This window comes from Mytilus californianus, unplaced genomic scaffold (genome assembly GCF_021869535.1).
Source record: "Mytilus californianus isolate M0D057914Y unplaced genomic scaffold, xbMytCali1.0.p SCAF_9, whole genome shotgun sequence".
NCBI lineage: Eukaryota > Metazoa > Mollusca > Bivalvia > Mytilida > Mytilidae > Mytilus > Mytilus californianus.
In genome coordinates this window covers 6,831,283-6,849,048 of record NW_026262745.1, presented here as the reverse complement: position 1 = coordinate 6,849,048, position 17,766 = coordinate 6,831,283, and the positions used below count along the sequence as shown (strand labels likewise).

The 17,766-nt window shown below is 32.6% G+C and overlaps 2 protein-coding genes across 2 annotated transcripts in view; one reads left to right on the top strand and one right to left on the bottom strand.

The window, feature by feature from the left end:
• Positions 1-17,766, top strand: part of LOC127714955 (WD repeat-containing protein 17-like) — a 71,470-nt gene that overhangs the window by 39,599 nt on the left and 14,105 nt on the right. Inside the window, exons 21-26 of the mRNA XM_052220976.1 lie at positions 304-415; positions 3,038-3,179; positions 4,111-4,207; positions 4,881-4,982; positions 6,046-6,150; positions 6,673-6,862. Of these exons, the coding sequence (XP_052076936.1) occupies positions 304-415; positions 3,038-3,179; positions 4,111-4,207; positions 4,881-4,982; positions 6,046-6,150; positions 6,673-6,862 (748 nt within the window). The remainder of the gene's footprint in view (positions 1-303; positions 416-3,037; positions 3,180-4,110; positions 4,208-4,880; positions 4,983-6,045; positions 6,151-6,672; positions 6,863-17,766) is intronic.
• On the bottom strand, positions 9,243-10,505 carry LOC127714985 (complement C1q-like protein 3). The gene is made up of 3 exons (XM_052221025.1): positions 10,346-10,505; positions 9,873-9,941; positions 9,243-9,661 (listed from the first exon to the last, which is right to left on the bottom strand). Exons 1-3 carry the CDS (start codon positions 10,446-10,448, stop codon positions 9,261-9,263), a joined length of 573 nt encoding a protein of 190 aa, XP_052076985.1. The 5' UTR covers positions 10,449-10,505; the 3' UTR covers positions 9,243-9,260.

The following is a 17,766-nucleotide window of genomic DNA, read 5'->3' as shown; positions in this document are numbered from 1 at the left end:
TATGAGTGCCAATGAGACAACTCTCCATCCAAGTCACAATGTGTAAAAAGTAAACAATTATAGGTCAAAGTGAAATTGAATATCAGACAGGCAAATAAATGCCCCTTTAAATAAATCCGTTAACATTGGTTCTCAAAACATTCATTACCTCCCTTTGTTAGTTACAGAATATCTTAGGGATTTTTATATTACAACATCTCATACCAACCCTAAATATTCACATAAGTACAGAACTTACCTTAAGGGTTAATTTGTGATGGAATATGAAATTTGAATTTGACTTTTTATCTTATTTTACTTCAGGGAACTGGCTATAGATTTGTTAAAACTTATACCGGACAACAGTTTACTATTGGCCAAATGTTGTTCTCGATGTTCTGCAAGTAAAGATGAGATTAACAGTCTTCATAAGAGGGTATGTATTATTTATAAAATAATTTACATAATGCAACTTAAAATGTGTTCTCACATCAGCCTGTTTTAATTGCATGATGGTGATGAAGTAAAAAAAAGGAGAAAAACTTACAAAGTTTGAATGAACTTTTGAGCTTAACTATTTTAATGACACTGGAACACTTTTTTAGTCATAATTGTGTTAAGAGGTGTAACTACTATTAGATAAAGCCTTAATTTTGTATTGTGTCATTAGATTATTGTTTTGGTAGACATCTGATATTGGTGTACCTGAGTGGAAATTTAGTACTGTTCAAACATTTCGCTTGTAGTCAATCCATTACTGTTAAGTTGCTTTTCAGGCAATTCAATACTTTATAAAAATAAGGAGATGTGGTATGATTACCAATGAGACAACTATCCACCAAAGTTCAAATGAAGTGGATGTAAGCAATTATAGGCAACCGTACGGCCTTCAAAAATGAGAAAAACCCATATGATATGGTTGGCTATAAAAGTCCCTGACATGAAAAATATGAAACAATTCAATTGAAATAAAATGCTCCGCTGGGGCGCAGCTTGATACGACCGCAGAGGTCGAACCCTGAACAGTTGGGCCAAGTACGGACACAACATTCAAGCTTGATACAGCACTGAATTTGGATTGTAATTAAATATTTGACACAGAATAGGTTTCTGACACAGAATGAATGTAGTCTAAGAACTTAAAAATTTTTAATTTACCTATTCAAACCATATCATTATTATTTGCTTTTATATATAAATCAGAAATAACCAATTTAAAATTGAAAATTTTAAAGAAAAACTTATGATTCATCACCCCAAACTCAATCCCAGCCTTCCCTTTGTGGTATGGTACCTTGTAGTACAATTTCAGAGAGATCCATACACTTGAACACAAGTTATTGTCTGGAAACTAGAAAAATGCTTGTTTTTTGGCTCCTTTTTGGCCCCAAAATCCTAAACGTTTAGGGCAATTACCCCCAAATTCAAACCCAGCTTTCCCTTTGTGATATGGAACCTTGCAGTGCAATTTCATAAAGATCTATACACTTACACACAAGTTATTGTCCTGAAACTAGAAAAATGCTTGTTTTTTTGCCCCTTTATGGCCCTTAATTCCTAAAATTTTGAGGGAATTACCCCCAAAATCAATCCCAGCCTTCCCTTTGTGGTATGGTACCTTGCAGTACAATTTCAGAGAGATCCATAAACTTGAACACAAGTTATTGTCTGGAAACCAGAAAAATGCTTATTTTTGGCCCCCTTTTGGCCCCTTATTCCTAAACGTTTTGGGCAATTACCCCAAAACTCAATTCCAGCTTTCCCTTTGTGATATGGAACCTTGTAGTACAATTTCATAAAGATCCATACACTTACACACAAGTTATTGTCATGAAACTAGAAAAATGCTTGTTTTTTGCCCCTTTTTGGCCCCTAATTTCTAAAATATGGAGGCAATTACCACCAAAAACAATCCCAGCATTCCCTTTGTGATATGGAACCTTGTGGTACAATGTCAGAGAGATACATACACTTACACACAAGTTATTGTCATGAAACTAGAAAAATGCTTGTTTTTTGCCCCTTTTTGGCCCCTAATTCCTAAAATTTGGAGGCAATTACCCCCAAAATCAATCCCAGTATTCCCTTTGTGATATGGAACCTTGTGGTACAATGTCAGAGAGATCCATACACTAACACACAAGTTGTGTCTGGAAGTTACAAAAATGCTTATTTTTGGCCCCTTTTTGGCCCCTAATTCCTTAACTGTTGGTACCATAACCCCCAAAATCAATCCCCACCTTCCTTTTGTGGTATTGAACCTTATGGTAAGAGATCCATTCACTTAAACTAAAGTTAGAGTGCGAAAACCAATGTGTCTTCGGACGACGACGTCGTTACCAACGTCATACCAATATACGACCACAAAATTTTTTTGTGGTCGTATAAAAACTAATCTTTCAATCAGTTTAGTCTTAAAAACTAACGGCCTAATTTATAACAAAACAGTTTACAAAAAACAAATATGACAGACATGAACCAAAGACAACCACTGAACTACAGGCTCCTGACTTGGGACAGGCACATAAAGAATGTGGCGGGGTTAAACATGTTTGTGAGCGCTCAACCTTCTCCTAACTTGGGACAGTGGTGTAACAGTACAACATAAGAACAAAGTATAAAAATCAGTTGAAAAAGGCTTAACTCATCAGATTTTCTGTTTATTGATTTGTTCAGGTAAATAACTACTGAGCAATCTGAAAATAGATTTTTAGGGACTCGAGCGATGTATCTTTAGGGACTCGAGCGATGTATCTTTAGGGACTCGAGCGATGTGTCTGAACAGTTCTAAATTTATTACATTGGATAAGTCTAAAAGTTGACTGAAAGACTAAAGTTGGCATTTTGATTTATTGTTCATTCTTTTAAGACCTGTTCAGATCAAAATGACTGTTATAGTGCGAATTAGATTTACTAGTGTTTGAACACTGAGCAAACAACAGATATTCAATCAATCAGATTTGTGAGTTGAATCTCTACCGGTAAATAGAACCTGCTTTGACATAGCTACAATTGTTTTAATATGATAACTTCATTTCAATTCTATTTTATGTTACAGGCTGGCCTTCTTTCTACAGAAGATTGTTTAACAGAAGCTGAGAAGCTTAAAAATGTTGTAAATTGTTTTGAATGTGCCAAGTATTATCTTTTATCTCCTAGTCCTGAAATTGGTTTAAATATTGGTCTTCAAGATGTTAAAAGTAAGTTATGATAGTTCTTTGCCGAAATCTTCTAAAAATGAGAAAAATTGAACTTATTCTGGACTAAATCAGAGTTTTTTCAATACTAATTTAATTAGTAATTTGTAATTATTGTCAGGCTTATTTCTAAAAAAAAAGAATCTTAAAGTGTGGTACATCCAGTTGAAAGTATCTATTTAGTCAGGAGATGTTAAATCTTATGTTATGCCTAATGAATGATGTACTTGATGTTCATTTAAGAACCCAAGTTACAACAAATTATAACAGGTGAGACAATGACTTTTTTAATGTGAAAACTTCTATCCTAATTTTTGCTTTACTTGTTTATTTTCAAATATCTTATGTGATCATGCTATACTGTTTATATATAAAATATGCAATAGATAAATACTAATGTTTACATTATAGTTTATTTTTAGGGTCCTCTTCTAGGTCCACATTTGAACAGTGTCAGTTTCTTTAAAAATCAAATGACTTGGAATAAAAAACTAAACATATAAAAGAGTCAATGTTATATTTCATGATGAAGACAATAATATAAAATTGTAAGAAGTTATATTATTATACCCCCGCTTTAAAAAAGTGGTAATATACTGTTTTACCTCTGTCTGTCCGTCTGTCCTTCCATCCGTCCGTCCATCCATCCGTCAGTCCGTCCCATGAATATTTTGTCCCATCTTTCTCAGGAACTACATTACAAGGATTTCTGAAATTTGGTTTCAGGGTTTATATGAGTCAGCTATACCGTGTGATGCGTTTTTAGATTCATCACTCAACAACAAATGCATATTTGGGCTGGGGGTATCATCAGTGAGCAGAAGCTCACAGTTTCACTTGTTTGTTACTTTCTAGATAAACGGGGAACAAATTCCGTAGCTATATTTGAAAGTGGAACACATTAGAATATAAAGTTATAATTTATGTATTTCAGAAAAATTATATTCAGGGTACTGGGATATAGATGAAGTATTTTCAGTATTACAGTTGATCTCATGTATTAGGTCAGATAAACTAGAACAAAATAATGAGTAAGTTTTATTTACTGTATTCAAAGAGACTATGTTGTTTTCTTATATAACATTCATATGGTTTATTGATTTTGTAATAGCAGTCCTATGACAATAATAGCATTTGTATGTCTTTTGAAATGATATATATACTGGGGTATATGAGACATTTGTTACTTGAGAAAGAGGACCAAGTCTATAATTTGCATGATACTTTTTAGTAATTAGATAGAGGTTACTGCATGTACATTAGCAACAAACTTAAAAACTGAATTTAACGAATTTGGATTCATTCGTATAGATAGGTATCATTGACACAGTGTGGGAAAGAGTAACTTCCCTTTTGTCACCATGTTGGAGAGGCAAGTGCGCAAATTGCTTCATAAATCAGCCAAATTCAACTTGTTGTACTGACCGCTAGACTTTAGAAAAAAGAGTTTTTCTGAACAATTTTGATTTCTTTTAACCTTGTTTAATTCATCACAAAGATCTAGTGAGAATCTCTTATCAGACTTGTGTGTATCTCATGTTCCAATTTGGTCTGTCAAATTAGAAAATGTGTTTATCCCTCCAAAATGGTGCCCAAGGGAAATAACTGTAACTCAAATTGCGTCATTCGAAACCTATCTATACAGATTTTTTTATTGATTTTTCTACTGTCCTTTATAATCTAAATATAATACTTATTTTGCAGGATGAGATATGAAGTATTGTGTTTGTGTTCGTATATCGGTGCACTGATGGCAATCAGGAAAGGATATGATCAGATTGTACTGTTTTTGTTGTCTTTAGCGAGGTAAGATTTTATACTTAGTGTGTCATCCTATGAGCTATGTAGAGGATTTAAGGTTGAATCTAAGTATTTGAATGGAACATTGCGTTTTTTGTTTTTAAAATATTTCTTTTTAATTGATTGTACGATCGAAAATATAGCTGACTATAAAATAGAAAAGTTACTCAAAATATGGACTGTTTAAACAAATGCAAAGTGATAGAGCATACTACTCCCCCTAAAGAAATGACTCAAACAGGAATTGTGTATTTTGTTGTGTTCTACTTGCTGCTAAAACAATTCTAGGCTTAGGAATCACTAGTGCTCTATGCTAATGTAGCCAAAATGTCCCTGAAATTAAATTATTTTGTGCTTAAATCTTGTTAATCCCCTATCAGTAAAATTTTGCCATGAAATGCAATCTACATATTTATATTTTCTCCTAGCCATAATTAGGACTTTTACAAGTGATAATGATATATCTTAATTTTATATGTGGTGTAAAATTACAGTGCCAAATAAGCCTCAAAAAGTACCTTCCCCTTTGCATATGATCAAAACATAACCCTACATTTTAAAAGATTTCTTCAATAAGAATCTTCCGAAAAACCCATCTGTCTTATTAGATTTATAATTCTAGGTAGTACTACATTTAAAGTACAAATTTGTCTGTAGTACTAATGAGTTTCCAAAATTAATTCTTTAAAAATTGAGTTTCTTCAAAATGTTATATAGAATTGTAATTGTGACTTTTTGTAATGACTGAGCTAAATCTTATTTTATTTATAGCAATGTGTTTTCATTAATATTTTCATTAATATTTTCATTAAAGAATTCAACAAAATAGTATTAAATTGTGACAATTAAAAACAATATTTTAGTAGCTATTTAACAACATTTGAACAATGTGTGATATTCTATAGAATATGTGTTTGCTGTATTTTAATTTTGCATCTAATAACTGCCCTGGGTAATAAGTGGAATGTAAACAAGGAACATCAGGGAGAGTTTAGACTCCTGAAAGTAATTGTTTCAAGTCAGAAATTGAAATAAAACCTATAATGTTGTTGTTATTTTTTTATATCAGAACTTTGATGCAGAGACATAATCTAACACTGCCTATAACAGACCAGATGATAGAGAAAGAACAGAAAGCATGGAATGTAATACTCAATCATAAAGACGAAAGGAGGTTTGATATCAATTATTCTGTATCATGAATTTTCCTTGTCTAAAGCTTTACTTGCTTAGATATTTCTTATAAAATTCAGAAGAAAATTATGATTCTGTAATATAGAACTGTAAACTTTATTCCTAGGGTAAACTATTCTATAGTTTTGATGGAATTTTTGCCTTAATGTTCATTAGATTGAAACATAACAAAGAACAATAGATATGCAGATGAAAATATACTTAGAGATGTCAGGAGGAGAAGTGACATATTTTATTTTTATTGTAAGAATCAAATGCATTTTGTTATTGGCAATGGAACATGGTATGCATTGGATTATCTCCCATTCCCAGTAATCAGGTGCGGAATTTCAGTGTGTGCTCTTGTGATAAGATTTAGATGATAATAATTACAATAGGTATTTGATATTGTTACATAATCATAATATATATATGTGTGTATGTATGTACAAGGGTTTTGATGAGTTTTGATGAAACTGAATTATAAACAAATTAGCATTTGGTGCCATGTTTTTTTTTCCAGTTTGACATTTGAGATAGATGTAACAAGTTTGAACGTATCACCAGATATCCTGACAGACTTCCAGAACCTAGTAAAGAAAGCTGGTGTGGAGAAAAGTTTAGTAGGAGTCGGACCTGACCTGGTAGCCAGTTCACATCTACCCTCTCACTCTGATGTACATATATCTGTGATAACAGGAACCAGGATAATGGTAAGTTATAGTCCAGTACATTGTAATGACAGGTACCAGGATAATGTTTGGATGTGATGCCCTACCTTGTCACTCAGTCGTTCTGGTATCTGTTATAACAGGAACCAGTCATATTGACTGAGTTCTAGTTTTCTGGTAATTGGTTCTTCCATCTCCTTCTGATAAACATATATTTGTGATTACAGGAAAAAGGAAGATATAGTGAGTTTTAGCGATCTGATAGACAGTTCAACTCTCTCAATGGACTATGCTAGGCTATGAGAAAAATATGAAGACATTAATACTCTTTAAGCTGTAAGGTTTTTGATACAAATCATAACCAAAAAACTTTAAGGATCAATGAACATTCATGCCATATCTATATTAAAAAAGTCCAAATGTTGCTAGACAGTGTGTCAACTACATGACAAATATATGGTCCCTAAAGACAAAGTCCTAAACAATATCCATCTTGTGTGTAAATCACATTAAGCAAGCGTTCTGAGAGGAATTGCAAATGCAATACAATTTTTTCTACCAACAAGAACATTAGATGAGTTAACACTTTTATGGGACAAGAATTAAATTAAGAAGGTCTGGTGAATTTTCAATTCATATTGGGATGTAGTTTGGAATTTACTTCTTATCATTTATCAGTTCAGATCATTTATTTGAAAATGTGGATATTTTTTTTAATCACTGCAAGCCTGACCAAAACCCTGAGGAATTAATGTTATTTCTTGAAACATATATTTTCAAGCAATTGTCTATATCTAGGGGAATACAACTTCTGAAAACTTTTCAACTTGAACAAATCTCAATCTTTATTGTTAACTTCTTATGATGTGACTATATACCCAAGTAATGTCTTATCTATTAAATTGATTCAGGCATTACAGGAAACTGATATTTTCTAGTAATTATCTCTGCCCCAGGGCCACAACTTTGGCAAAAATCACTCAACTGAATGAAACTTAAACTAGATCTGTAACTTCTTATGATATGCTTATATACTAAAATATCTAATCAATTTATTCAGGCAATACAGAAATAAGTGCTGTAAAACAGATTTAAAATTGATGGAGTTTTCCATGTCCAAGGGTCATAACTCCTGCAGAAATTTTTCAATTGAAATGGAACTAAAACCTGATCTACAACTTGTTGTGATATAACTATTTACCTAATATGTAATCAATTAATTCAGGCATAACAGAAAATGGTACAGAAAACTGACATTTTCAAGCAATTTTTCTATGTACAAAGCTCACTACTGCAGATATTTGCTCAACCAGAATGAAACTCAAACTTTACTTGATCTGCACCTTCTTGTAATAGGACTATTTACCAAATATTTAATGAGTAGATTAAAGCATTACACAAAATGTGCAGAAAACATATAGACTGACAGACTGTCTGAAGGATGGACAGACAGAGTGCAAACCTATAGTCTCCTTCACCTTCTCCAACAGGAGAATAAAACTGTTTTATAGGGAAATAGGTATTGACCAATCATTTTGTAACTTATCCAAACCCCAACAACACTTTCAACAAAAGAAATTATGGACAACCATTGGTCTGTCTTATGTTTCTTTGGAATTTCAACCAATTTTGAAAAACTGGATTTTTCACCAATATACTAGATACCCAAGTTTTGTAAGTGTCCTTACAAACAAGGTTTTTGTACAATTTTCAACCTTGAACCATTGTGTTTTACAGAAGTATTGGATGTAATATACATAGGAACTTTTTAAAATGTTGTTCCCCACTTTTCCATAAAGTCTTCATAAACTTATTCAGGAACCAGGGTTTGTAAAAATAAATACACGCTATATGATGATACCATTTTTATCTCAGAGAATATATCATTTTTAACCCAGGGGGCATTATATGTGTCTTATAAACAAAAATTAACAAAATCTCTCATATATCTTTAAATTCCGTTATTAATGTGTAATACTTTTTTTTTTTTTTTGGTGGGAAAGGGTATGGGGAAGTACTTCAATCTTGTTTTGTCTTTACATGCTGCACTTTAAACTTTTAATTTATGATCTTCCATGCACAGACCCCTAATCACTTTGACAGTCTTTTGACAGTCAAATTATCCACATGGTCATCTACCTATATATGTGATGAATTATAAGTGATTGTTATCTGAGTGATAAATGCATGATTCTTTGTAGGAATGCCTGCTGTATTTTTAAGCAAACATGCAAATAAAGACAAAATGATGAAGTAAAAAAAAAAAAATATACTGTATAAGAAAACCAGAAAAATAAGAATGTTGACCTCCATGGATTTTTTCTCTTGCACTTGTTCTATGTTTGATGTACACTTGACCCTGCCCCCCCCCCCCCCCCCCTCCTTTAGCTTGTTAACTTGCAGTTGAGATAAAGACAAATGATGAAGTAATAAAATTAATTTATTGTATAAGAAAACCAGAAAAATAAGAATGATGACCTCCATGGACTGTTTCTCTACCACTTATTCTATGTTTGATGTACACTTGATCCCCCTTTTCTAGCTCAACAATCCAGTTATTAGTGCTGGGGCTGGCATGATGAACAGTTGACCTGCTGGTGAACCCCTTTGAGAACATGTTGTTGTTTTTGTACAAATAATAGTGGATATGTGATGAAGAAGCTCCCATCATGACACACGATATCATGTAGACTCCACCTTGAGGTGCTGTAAATATTCCTGTACCAGGTTTATATGCTCCACCAATATTTGTTGTCACTTCATCAAACTTTAGTACATCATTTCCAGCAAAAGTTGTAGTTGCCTTCAGGAAAGCAAAAAATACTGCTCCCTGTCTGTGGCCTGCAAACAGAAATTTGTTATATTATTGCAGATCTTAGTTTCTATTGAAGAATGTGTGTTTACCTGTAGATGTATTTTGATTATTTGTCTCTTTTTGTCTATGTCTCATTTTAAAGTATACCATACATTTCCTTTTAGTCATACTGAATTATTATTGAATCCTCGTATACATGATTTGGCATAACTAATGTTAATATAAAATTGTACTTACTTTTACAGGAACATTTATTCATTCCCATCAACATTTTTAAAAGATCTTCTGTTATACATGTTGTCTTTCCTAAAACAAATTGTAAAAAGTAAAATTAAAATGGGAAATCACTTGTATTTAATTTCTCTCGAGTATCATATTGGTCTACAGCCTCAATCATTACTGTAAAACGAATTATTTTCCCGAACGATTTATTTTTCGCGAGTAGAAAAATTATGCGAATATAAATCATCGCAAATATGTAAAACTTGGATCTTTCCTTATTAAAATACATCAAATAAATTAGAAAATCACGAAATTAAATAGCCCCAAAGTGGGCTAGAAAGTGTAAAACCCGAAATAAAGTACTGACAAAAATTAGTTCGTTTACAGTATTATGCTTTCATATTTGTAACTGAGGTGAAAGAGGTATGTTTATAGAAATTCAATTGAGCCATACAGTTACTCAATAATAAAGTTTTCTAAAACCTTACCTTGCACAGAATCACATTGGCCAGCCTCTACATGATAACAACTCCATAATAGAGTTACAGCCAAAATTACATATGACAACATATTGGTTGGATAAAGTCTCATTCACAGTTTGCTAATTTGTCAGTGAATTAGACACTTGTAATGTCAAAATACTAAACACATATTTTAAAGAATCATTTGTTAAGTGTGTTGCATGTTGATGAAACAAAATCTTCTCATTAAAATGAAATTTGATACATCGAATAACATGTAACATGAAATACCATGAAAGTTGATATCTTAACTGAATGTTATGATCTTGAAATTAATAGTCAATTGACAATCAATTTAAGGATGTTTGCTGCTCTTGTTTTTGACTTTTTGTCAGATATCCAAAATCCTCTAGTTAAATCAATGTAGTGCCGTTAAAATTTTTGTCCCAAACCGCTATTTTTCTTAATTTTATTACAAATAGTTTAGAATGCCACTTGGCGTCCGTCGTCCATTGTTGTCCCTCGTCGTCTGTTAACTTTTACAAAAATGTTCACTGAAACTACTGGGCCAAATTAAACCAAACTTTGCTTAAATCATCCTTAGGGTATCTAGTTTAAAAAATGTATCCAATGACCCCGCCCATCAACCAAGGTGACCTCCATGGCAAGAAATAGAACATGGGGGTAGAATGCAGTTTTTGGCTTATAATTCTCTGAAACTAAAGCAACTAGAGCAAATCTGACATAGGATAAAAATGTTCATCAGGTCAAGATCTATCTGCCTGAAATTAGATATTTACTCAACCAGAATGAAACTCAAACTTGATTTGCATCTTCTTGTAATAGGACTATATACCAAATATCTAATGAATAGATTCAAGCATTACAAAACATGTGCAGACATCATAGACTTACAGACTGTCTGACAGATGGATAGACAGAGTGCAAACCTGTAGTCTCCTTCACCTTCGCCAATAGGGGAATACAACTGTTTTATACTGAAATCATTTGGAAACTTACCCAGACCCCAACAACGGAGCAGGATCTGATTACCCTTTCAGGAGCACCTGAGATCACCCCCAGTTTTTGGTGGGGTTCGTGTTGCTTAGTCTTTAGTTTTCTATGTTGTGTCGTTTGTACTATTATTTGTCTGTTTGTCTTTTTCTTTTTTGGCCATGGCTTTGTCAGTTTATTTTTGGTCTATGAGTTTGAATGTCCCTCTGGTATCTTTCGCCCCTCTTTTGTAAATGGACTGAAGTAGTGCATGTAATATACAAAGGAACTTTTTAAAAAGTTGTTCCCAACTTTCCCATAAAGTCTTCATAAACTTATTCAAGAAGTAGTGTTTGTAAGAATATTTATCTTAACTCCTTTACATTTCTAGGAATATGAATGGTTCAAAGTGACTCTGTATATTTTGTATGGAGTAAGTAAGCATGTTTATTTCAATACAGGATTATAAGTGGTGTAAAAATGACATGTTGTTGATGAAAAATCTGAAAGGTTTCAACAGACAAAGAAATTGAAGAGGAACGATTGAAATAAATTTATAAATCATTTTTGTGTAGACCAATCGAACTATTTGCTTTGTAACACTGAAGACTTGATCACTTTGATAGGCCACTTAGTCTAAATACCACATGTTAAGATAGTAGATAAGATAAATGTGTTACACAGTGTGCTATAGTGACGTAATACGATATATAAGGGGTCAGTAAATTCCATATATCAGAGTCAGAATTTTTTCACGTAAAGCGCAAACAAATTAATTTAGTTTTTCGACACTATCTATCAAATTTTTTTTTCTAAAATTTAACACTAGTAGGTATGGGGGAAATCTGCATTCAGAATACTATTTTTTGTCATCTGCTTGACCTCCCTTGAAGTTAAATGGTCGTTCCCTAACATAAATAATCTAGCTGCTTTATGTTTGAAATACATATTCTGACCTCATCAAATTTGCTAGCTCTCCCATTCAGCCCCCTCAAAACTAGATGGTTGTCCGCTAACAGACTACTGCTTAGCTCTCTTGCTGACACTTATGTATTGCGATGACATTTTGTATTATGCCAGGATAGACGGCAACTAGACGTAATTTGTCCAAATTTGACGTTATTCTACATGTGACGTCACGTCTTGATGACATAACATTGGAGACCGAACAAAGCCTAGGAAAAAGCTCAAGGCGTGCGATACATGGTATGGGATACGGGTTTAGCTATGCAATACAGGGTATGCGATACAGGGTAGATGATACAGACTTGAGAAAAGAGAATTTATTATACCCCACGCAACGAGTTGCGGAGGGTATAATGTTTTTGACCCGTCCGTCTGTCCGTCCGTCTGTCCGTCCGTCCGTCTGTCCATCAGTCCGTCAGTCCTGTTTCTTGTCATCGCAAATCCTCTCAAACCACACAACAGAATTTCACGAAACCTTTTTAGATAATAAGGAAATACAATGTACCGTAGAAAGGCTTGTATAGTTCGCAGTGGTACATAGTCCGCACCCCCTTCTCCCCACGAAATTTTAGGTAAAAAAACTTTTTGTAACTGTTAGAAAAGGTCTAATGAAACTCCGGTAATTTCAAATCCTGTGCGGTCGTTTGCGGTATTTTCTTGTTTCAGAAGCTGAAACTGCTTGTAAATGATTCTAGAACGCTTCATGATTCTTAAAATAAGTTTAATTCACTTAAAAAACAATTTAGAAACTTGTGTATGTTTAAACAGGAAGTTTAAAAAGCACGTGTAAAAGAAGAAATTAACCGGTGAGAGTCGAAATCCGTACATAACAGATATCACTTTAATACGACTTTGAAAGTAAAACAGTTCCATCTTTTTGTAAAACAGTCTTTAATATATCTATCACATTAATGTTTGAAGGGTCTTAAGCTAATACAAACCATATTAGTCAGTATGAAACACCAAAACGGAACGAACAATGACCGATTACGTTTTGTAGTTTACAAATTCTAAGCTGGTTTACAGTTGTCTTTTTCACTATGTTTGTATCGTTTCAATCAAGCAGATACCAGTTTATTTCAACCAATGCATTGAAAAGAAACGAGAAATTTGTAATGAAAGGTTTAGTTTTTATATTTATCAGTATTAATTTGATATTGAATAGAAATAACTTATTAATATGGATGAGTTAAAATTATTAGTTTGAAAAATGATAAGAGCGCCCTCTACAATATAAATAACAAAGATGGCGGAACGTAAACAAACAACCTCGCCCGCGAAATTGAAATTTTTCTCTTATTTCTTGCTTATTGTACTCTATAGTCCGCACCCCGTCTGGAAGGTCCAATTTTGGAGAATAAAACCGCGGACTATACAAGCCTTTCTACGGTAGTTGTGCATATCGACAGGAAATTACGATTCAATTTTTTTTCTAGGAGTTACTCCCCTTTGAACTTATTTACTTTAATGTACTACTGCAACAGTTTGTCATCTCAACTCCTCTGAAACCACACAACAAAATTTCATGAAACTTTGTAGATAATATGGACATACTACGTAGATGTGCATATCGACAGGAAATTACGATTCGATTTTTTTTCCAGGAGTTACGCCCCTTTGAACTTATTTGCCCAATATACTACTGCAACCTTTTGTCATCGCAACTCCTCTCAAACCACACAATAGAATTTCATGAAACCTTTTCAGATAATAAGGACATACTACGTAGATGTGCATATCGACAGGAAATTAAGATTCAATTTTTTTTCTAGGAGTTCATCCCTTTGAACTTATTTGCTTCAATATACCTCTGCAACAGATTGTCATCGCAACTCTTCTGAAACCACACAACAGAATTTCATGAAACTTTGTAGATAATAAGGACATACTAAGTAGATGTGCATATCGACAGGAAATTATGATTCAATTTTTTTTCTAGGATTTACGCCCCTTTGAACTTATTTAATTTAATGTACTACTGCAACAGTTTGTCATCTCAACTCCTCTGAAACCACACAACAAAATTTCATGAAACTTTGTAGATAATATGGACATACTATGTAGATGTGCATATCGACAGGAAATTATGATTCAATTTTTTTTTCTTATACAATTTTTTTTTCTTACAGTTATTTTATTTCTCCAGTGACAATGTGGGGACATGGGGTATGTGAGCGCGCTCACTAAGGTTCTTTAATTGAATATAAAAAAATTCTGTATTTAGTACAATATATATGATAAATGTGATTAATTATATAAGTGATGGTTATCTGAGTGATAAATGCATTATTTTTTTGGAAACCTGCTGTATTTTAAGTGAATTTGAAGACCTGTTGGTGGCCTTCTGCTGTTGTCTGTTCTGTGGTCGGGTTGTTGTCTCTTTGACACATTCCCCATTTCCATTCTCAATTTTATTAATAAAGACAAAATGATGAAGTTATAAGATAATTTATTGTATAAGAAAACCAGAAAAATAAGAATGATGATCTCCATGGAGTTTTTCATTTCCATTGTATCTGTGTTTTATGTACACTTGATCCCCCTTTTTTAGCTCAATAATCCAGTTATTAGTGCTGGAGCTAGCATAATGAACACTTGACCTGCTGGTGAACCCAAATGAGAACATGCTGTTGTTTTTGTACAAATAATAATGGAAATGGTTTGAAGAAGTTGCCATCAAAACGCATGATATCATGTAGACTCCATTTTTCGGTGCTGTAAATACTCCTGTCTTTGGATTATATGCTTGACCAATATTTGTGGTCACTTCATCAAATGTTAAAACATCATTTCCAGCAAAATCTGTGTTTCCTTTAAGGAAAGCAAAAAATACTGCTCCCTTCCTGTGTTCTGAAAATAGAAATAAAACTTGAAATATCTTACTTGTAATGTTTCTTGTTGTTACTTGGTGGCAGGTCTTTGATGGTTTCTGAATAATCATTCACAACTTGATTTAACGCAAGAAGTTTTAGAGCTTGACATATTGCATAGACATCTGTTGAAGAATACATGTTAATCTCTAAACAAAGATATTTTGAATCTGGAATAATTTTGAATTCAGGAAAATTGATAAAAATTTATGATGAAAACTAATACAATTAAGGAGGGTAAGCGTGGCTAAGGGGAGTTAGTTAATTCATACTGAAATATCATAAACAAGGAATTTTTTGAATCTGGAATAATTTTGATTTCTGAAAATTTATCAGAAATGTATGATGGAAACTAACCCAATTTGGGAAGATGGGTTAGTTAGTTCATTCTGAAATATCAGGGAAAGTCAAATTAACCTCAGCCATGCATGCATATTTTTATATAGATTAGACCGTTGGTTTTCCCGTTTGAATGGTTTTACACTAGTGATTTTTTGGGCCCTTTATAGCTTACTGTTCAGTGTGAGCCAAGGCTCCGTGTTGAAGATCGTACTGTGACCTATAATGGTTTACTTTTATAAATTTTGACTTGGATGGAGAGTTGTCTCATTGGCACTCATACCACATCTTCTTATATCTATATTTAACTTGTTTAGTTTTCATCATACATTTCTTATCAATTTTCAAGAAGTCAAAATTATTTCAGATTCAAATAATTCCTTGTTCCAGTGAAAGTAACTTGAATCTTAGCCATGTAACCCACTCAAGTTGGGTTAAGTTTTCAAACTAGCCCAGGTGTTAAAGTATACACAAATCAATAATATTTGAAGAAGACTTTTACAATCTTAAAAGTTAAACCAAAAATAGAATTGTTCAAAAAATCTTTTATGTATTCTGGACCATTTTTGTGAAGTATTTGTCAATACCGTTAAGAAATATTACAAATGTTAATTCTTTCAAATACAAAATAACAGATCACTTATTGAAATCAACCTGTTGAAAAAATATTGAAAACTGATTATGTCATCACGTTTATTTTTTTCATAACATTTTATCGAGTTGTATTGAACATTATTATCATACTTGACTTTTATATTAATGTATGCAATGTATATGTTTGCATTTTGTTTATGATTTTTGTCGAGTCTGCGACTTTTGTGGCAAAAGCGAGACATAGCGATCCTACATTCCGTCGGCGGCGTCCACAAATATTCACTCTGTGGTTAAAGTTTTTGAAATTTTAATAACTTTCTTAAACTATCCTGGATTTTTACCAAACTTGGACAGAAGCTTGTTTATGATCAAAAGATAGTATCCAGAAGTAAATTTTGTAAAAAACAAAAATCCTATTTATCCGTATTTTACTTATAAATGGACTTAGTTTTTCTGCCAGTTAACAATACATTGAATTTCACTCTGTGGTTCAAGTTTTAAAAATTTTAATAACTTTCTTAAACTATCCTGGATTTGTACCAAACTTGGACAGAAGCTTGTTTATGATGAAAAGCTAGTATCTGGAAGGAAATTTTGTAAAAAGTTATTTCCTGTTTTTCTGTATCTTACTTATGAATGGACTTAGTTTTTCTTCCAGTTAACATTACATACAGTCTGCAGTTAAAGTTTTTAAAACATTTATTAGATTCATAAACCATCCTGGATTTTTACCAAACTTGGACAGAAGCTTCTTACAATCAAAAGATAGTATCTAGAGGAAAGTTTTTACCCATTTTTGTTGAGCCTGCGACTTTCATACTGAAAACATAGACAACAGCAAAAGTAGGCGAGACACTGGGTTCCGCGTAACCCTTACAAATTTTTTATTTATGATGAGGGCCTCAGGGAAGATTAGTTATATAGCTGGTGGTGGTGGTGGGAAGATTAGTTATATAGCTAACTGTGTAACCCTCTTAAAATAAAGTATTGTTGTTGTTGTTGTTGTTGTGGTGGTGGCGGTGGTGAATGATCAGTACTTTTAAGTTTTTGAAAAGTTGGTAATTAAGATAATTTGAATTGATGACTAAGGTCCATCAGCCAATACTACACAAACATCCAGGATGAAAATCTGCCACATCTTATTTAGATCCATAAATTTCTGATAATGGAATTGCTCAGGGAGACCAAACATTAATCCAGTTTTTGGAAAATATTTTGTCGACCATTTCATAAAAATGTTAACCAGTACATATTATGTTTTTAGAACTTTGATATGGTGAATCAGTTTGGAAAAAATTTCATACCTTTGTATCAAATTTTGGAGAAAGATTTTTCATCTTTTGTGATTGTTTAAACAGAAAGTAAGCTTTTACCTATACTGAAAACAAAAAATCAATAAGGAAAAGCATATTGTTACTATAGCTACATATCAATTTTAGTTGAAATCCTAGCATTAAAAGATTCTTTTAAAAAATCTAACAAAATTAGTTGATACAAATATTGTTTTTATTTTATGACACCAACAATCAATTTCGAATACATGTAGCATATTATACCTTTATGTCATTTTTTGTTGGTGAAATTAATCTTAGCAGAAAAAGCAAAACAACATAAAATCGATTTTATCAGCCTATTTGTTCCCCTTTGTTTGATATTTGGAGTCAATTTTGATAAGCATAATATGAT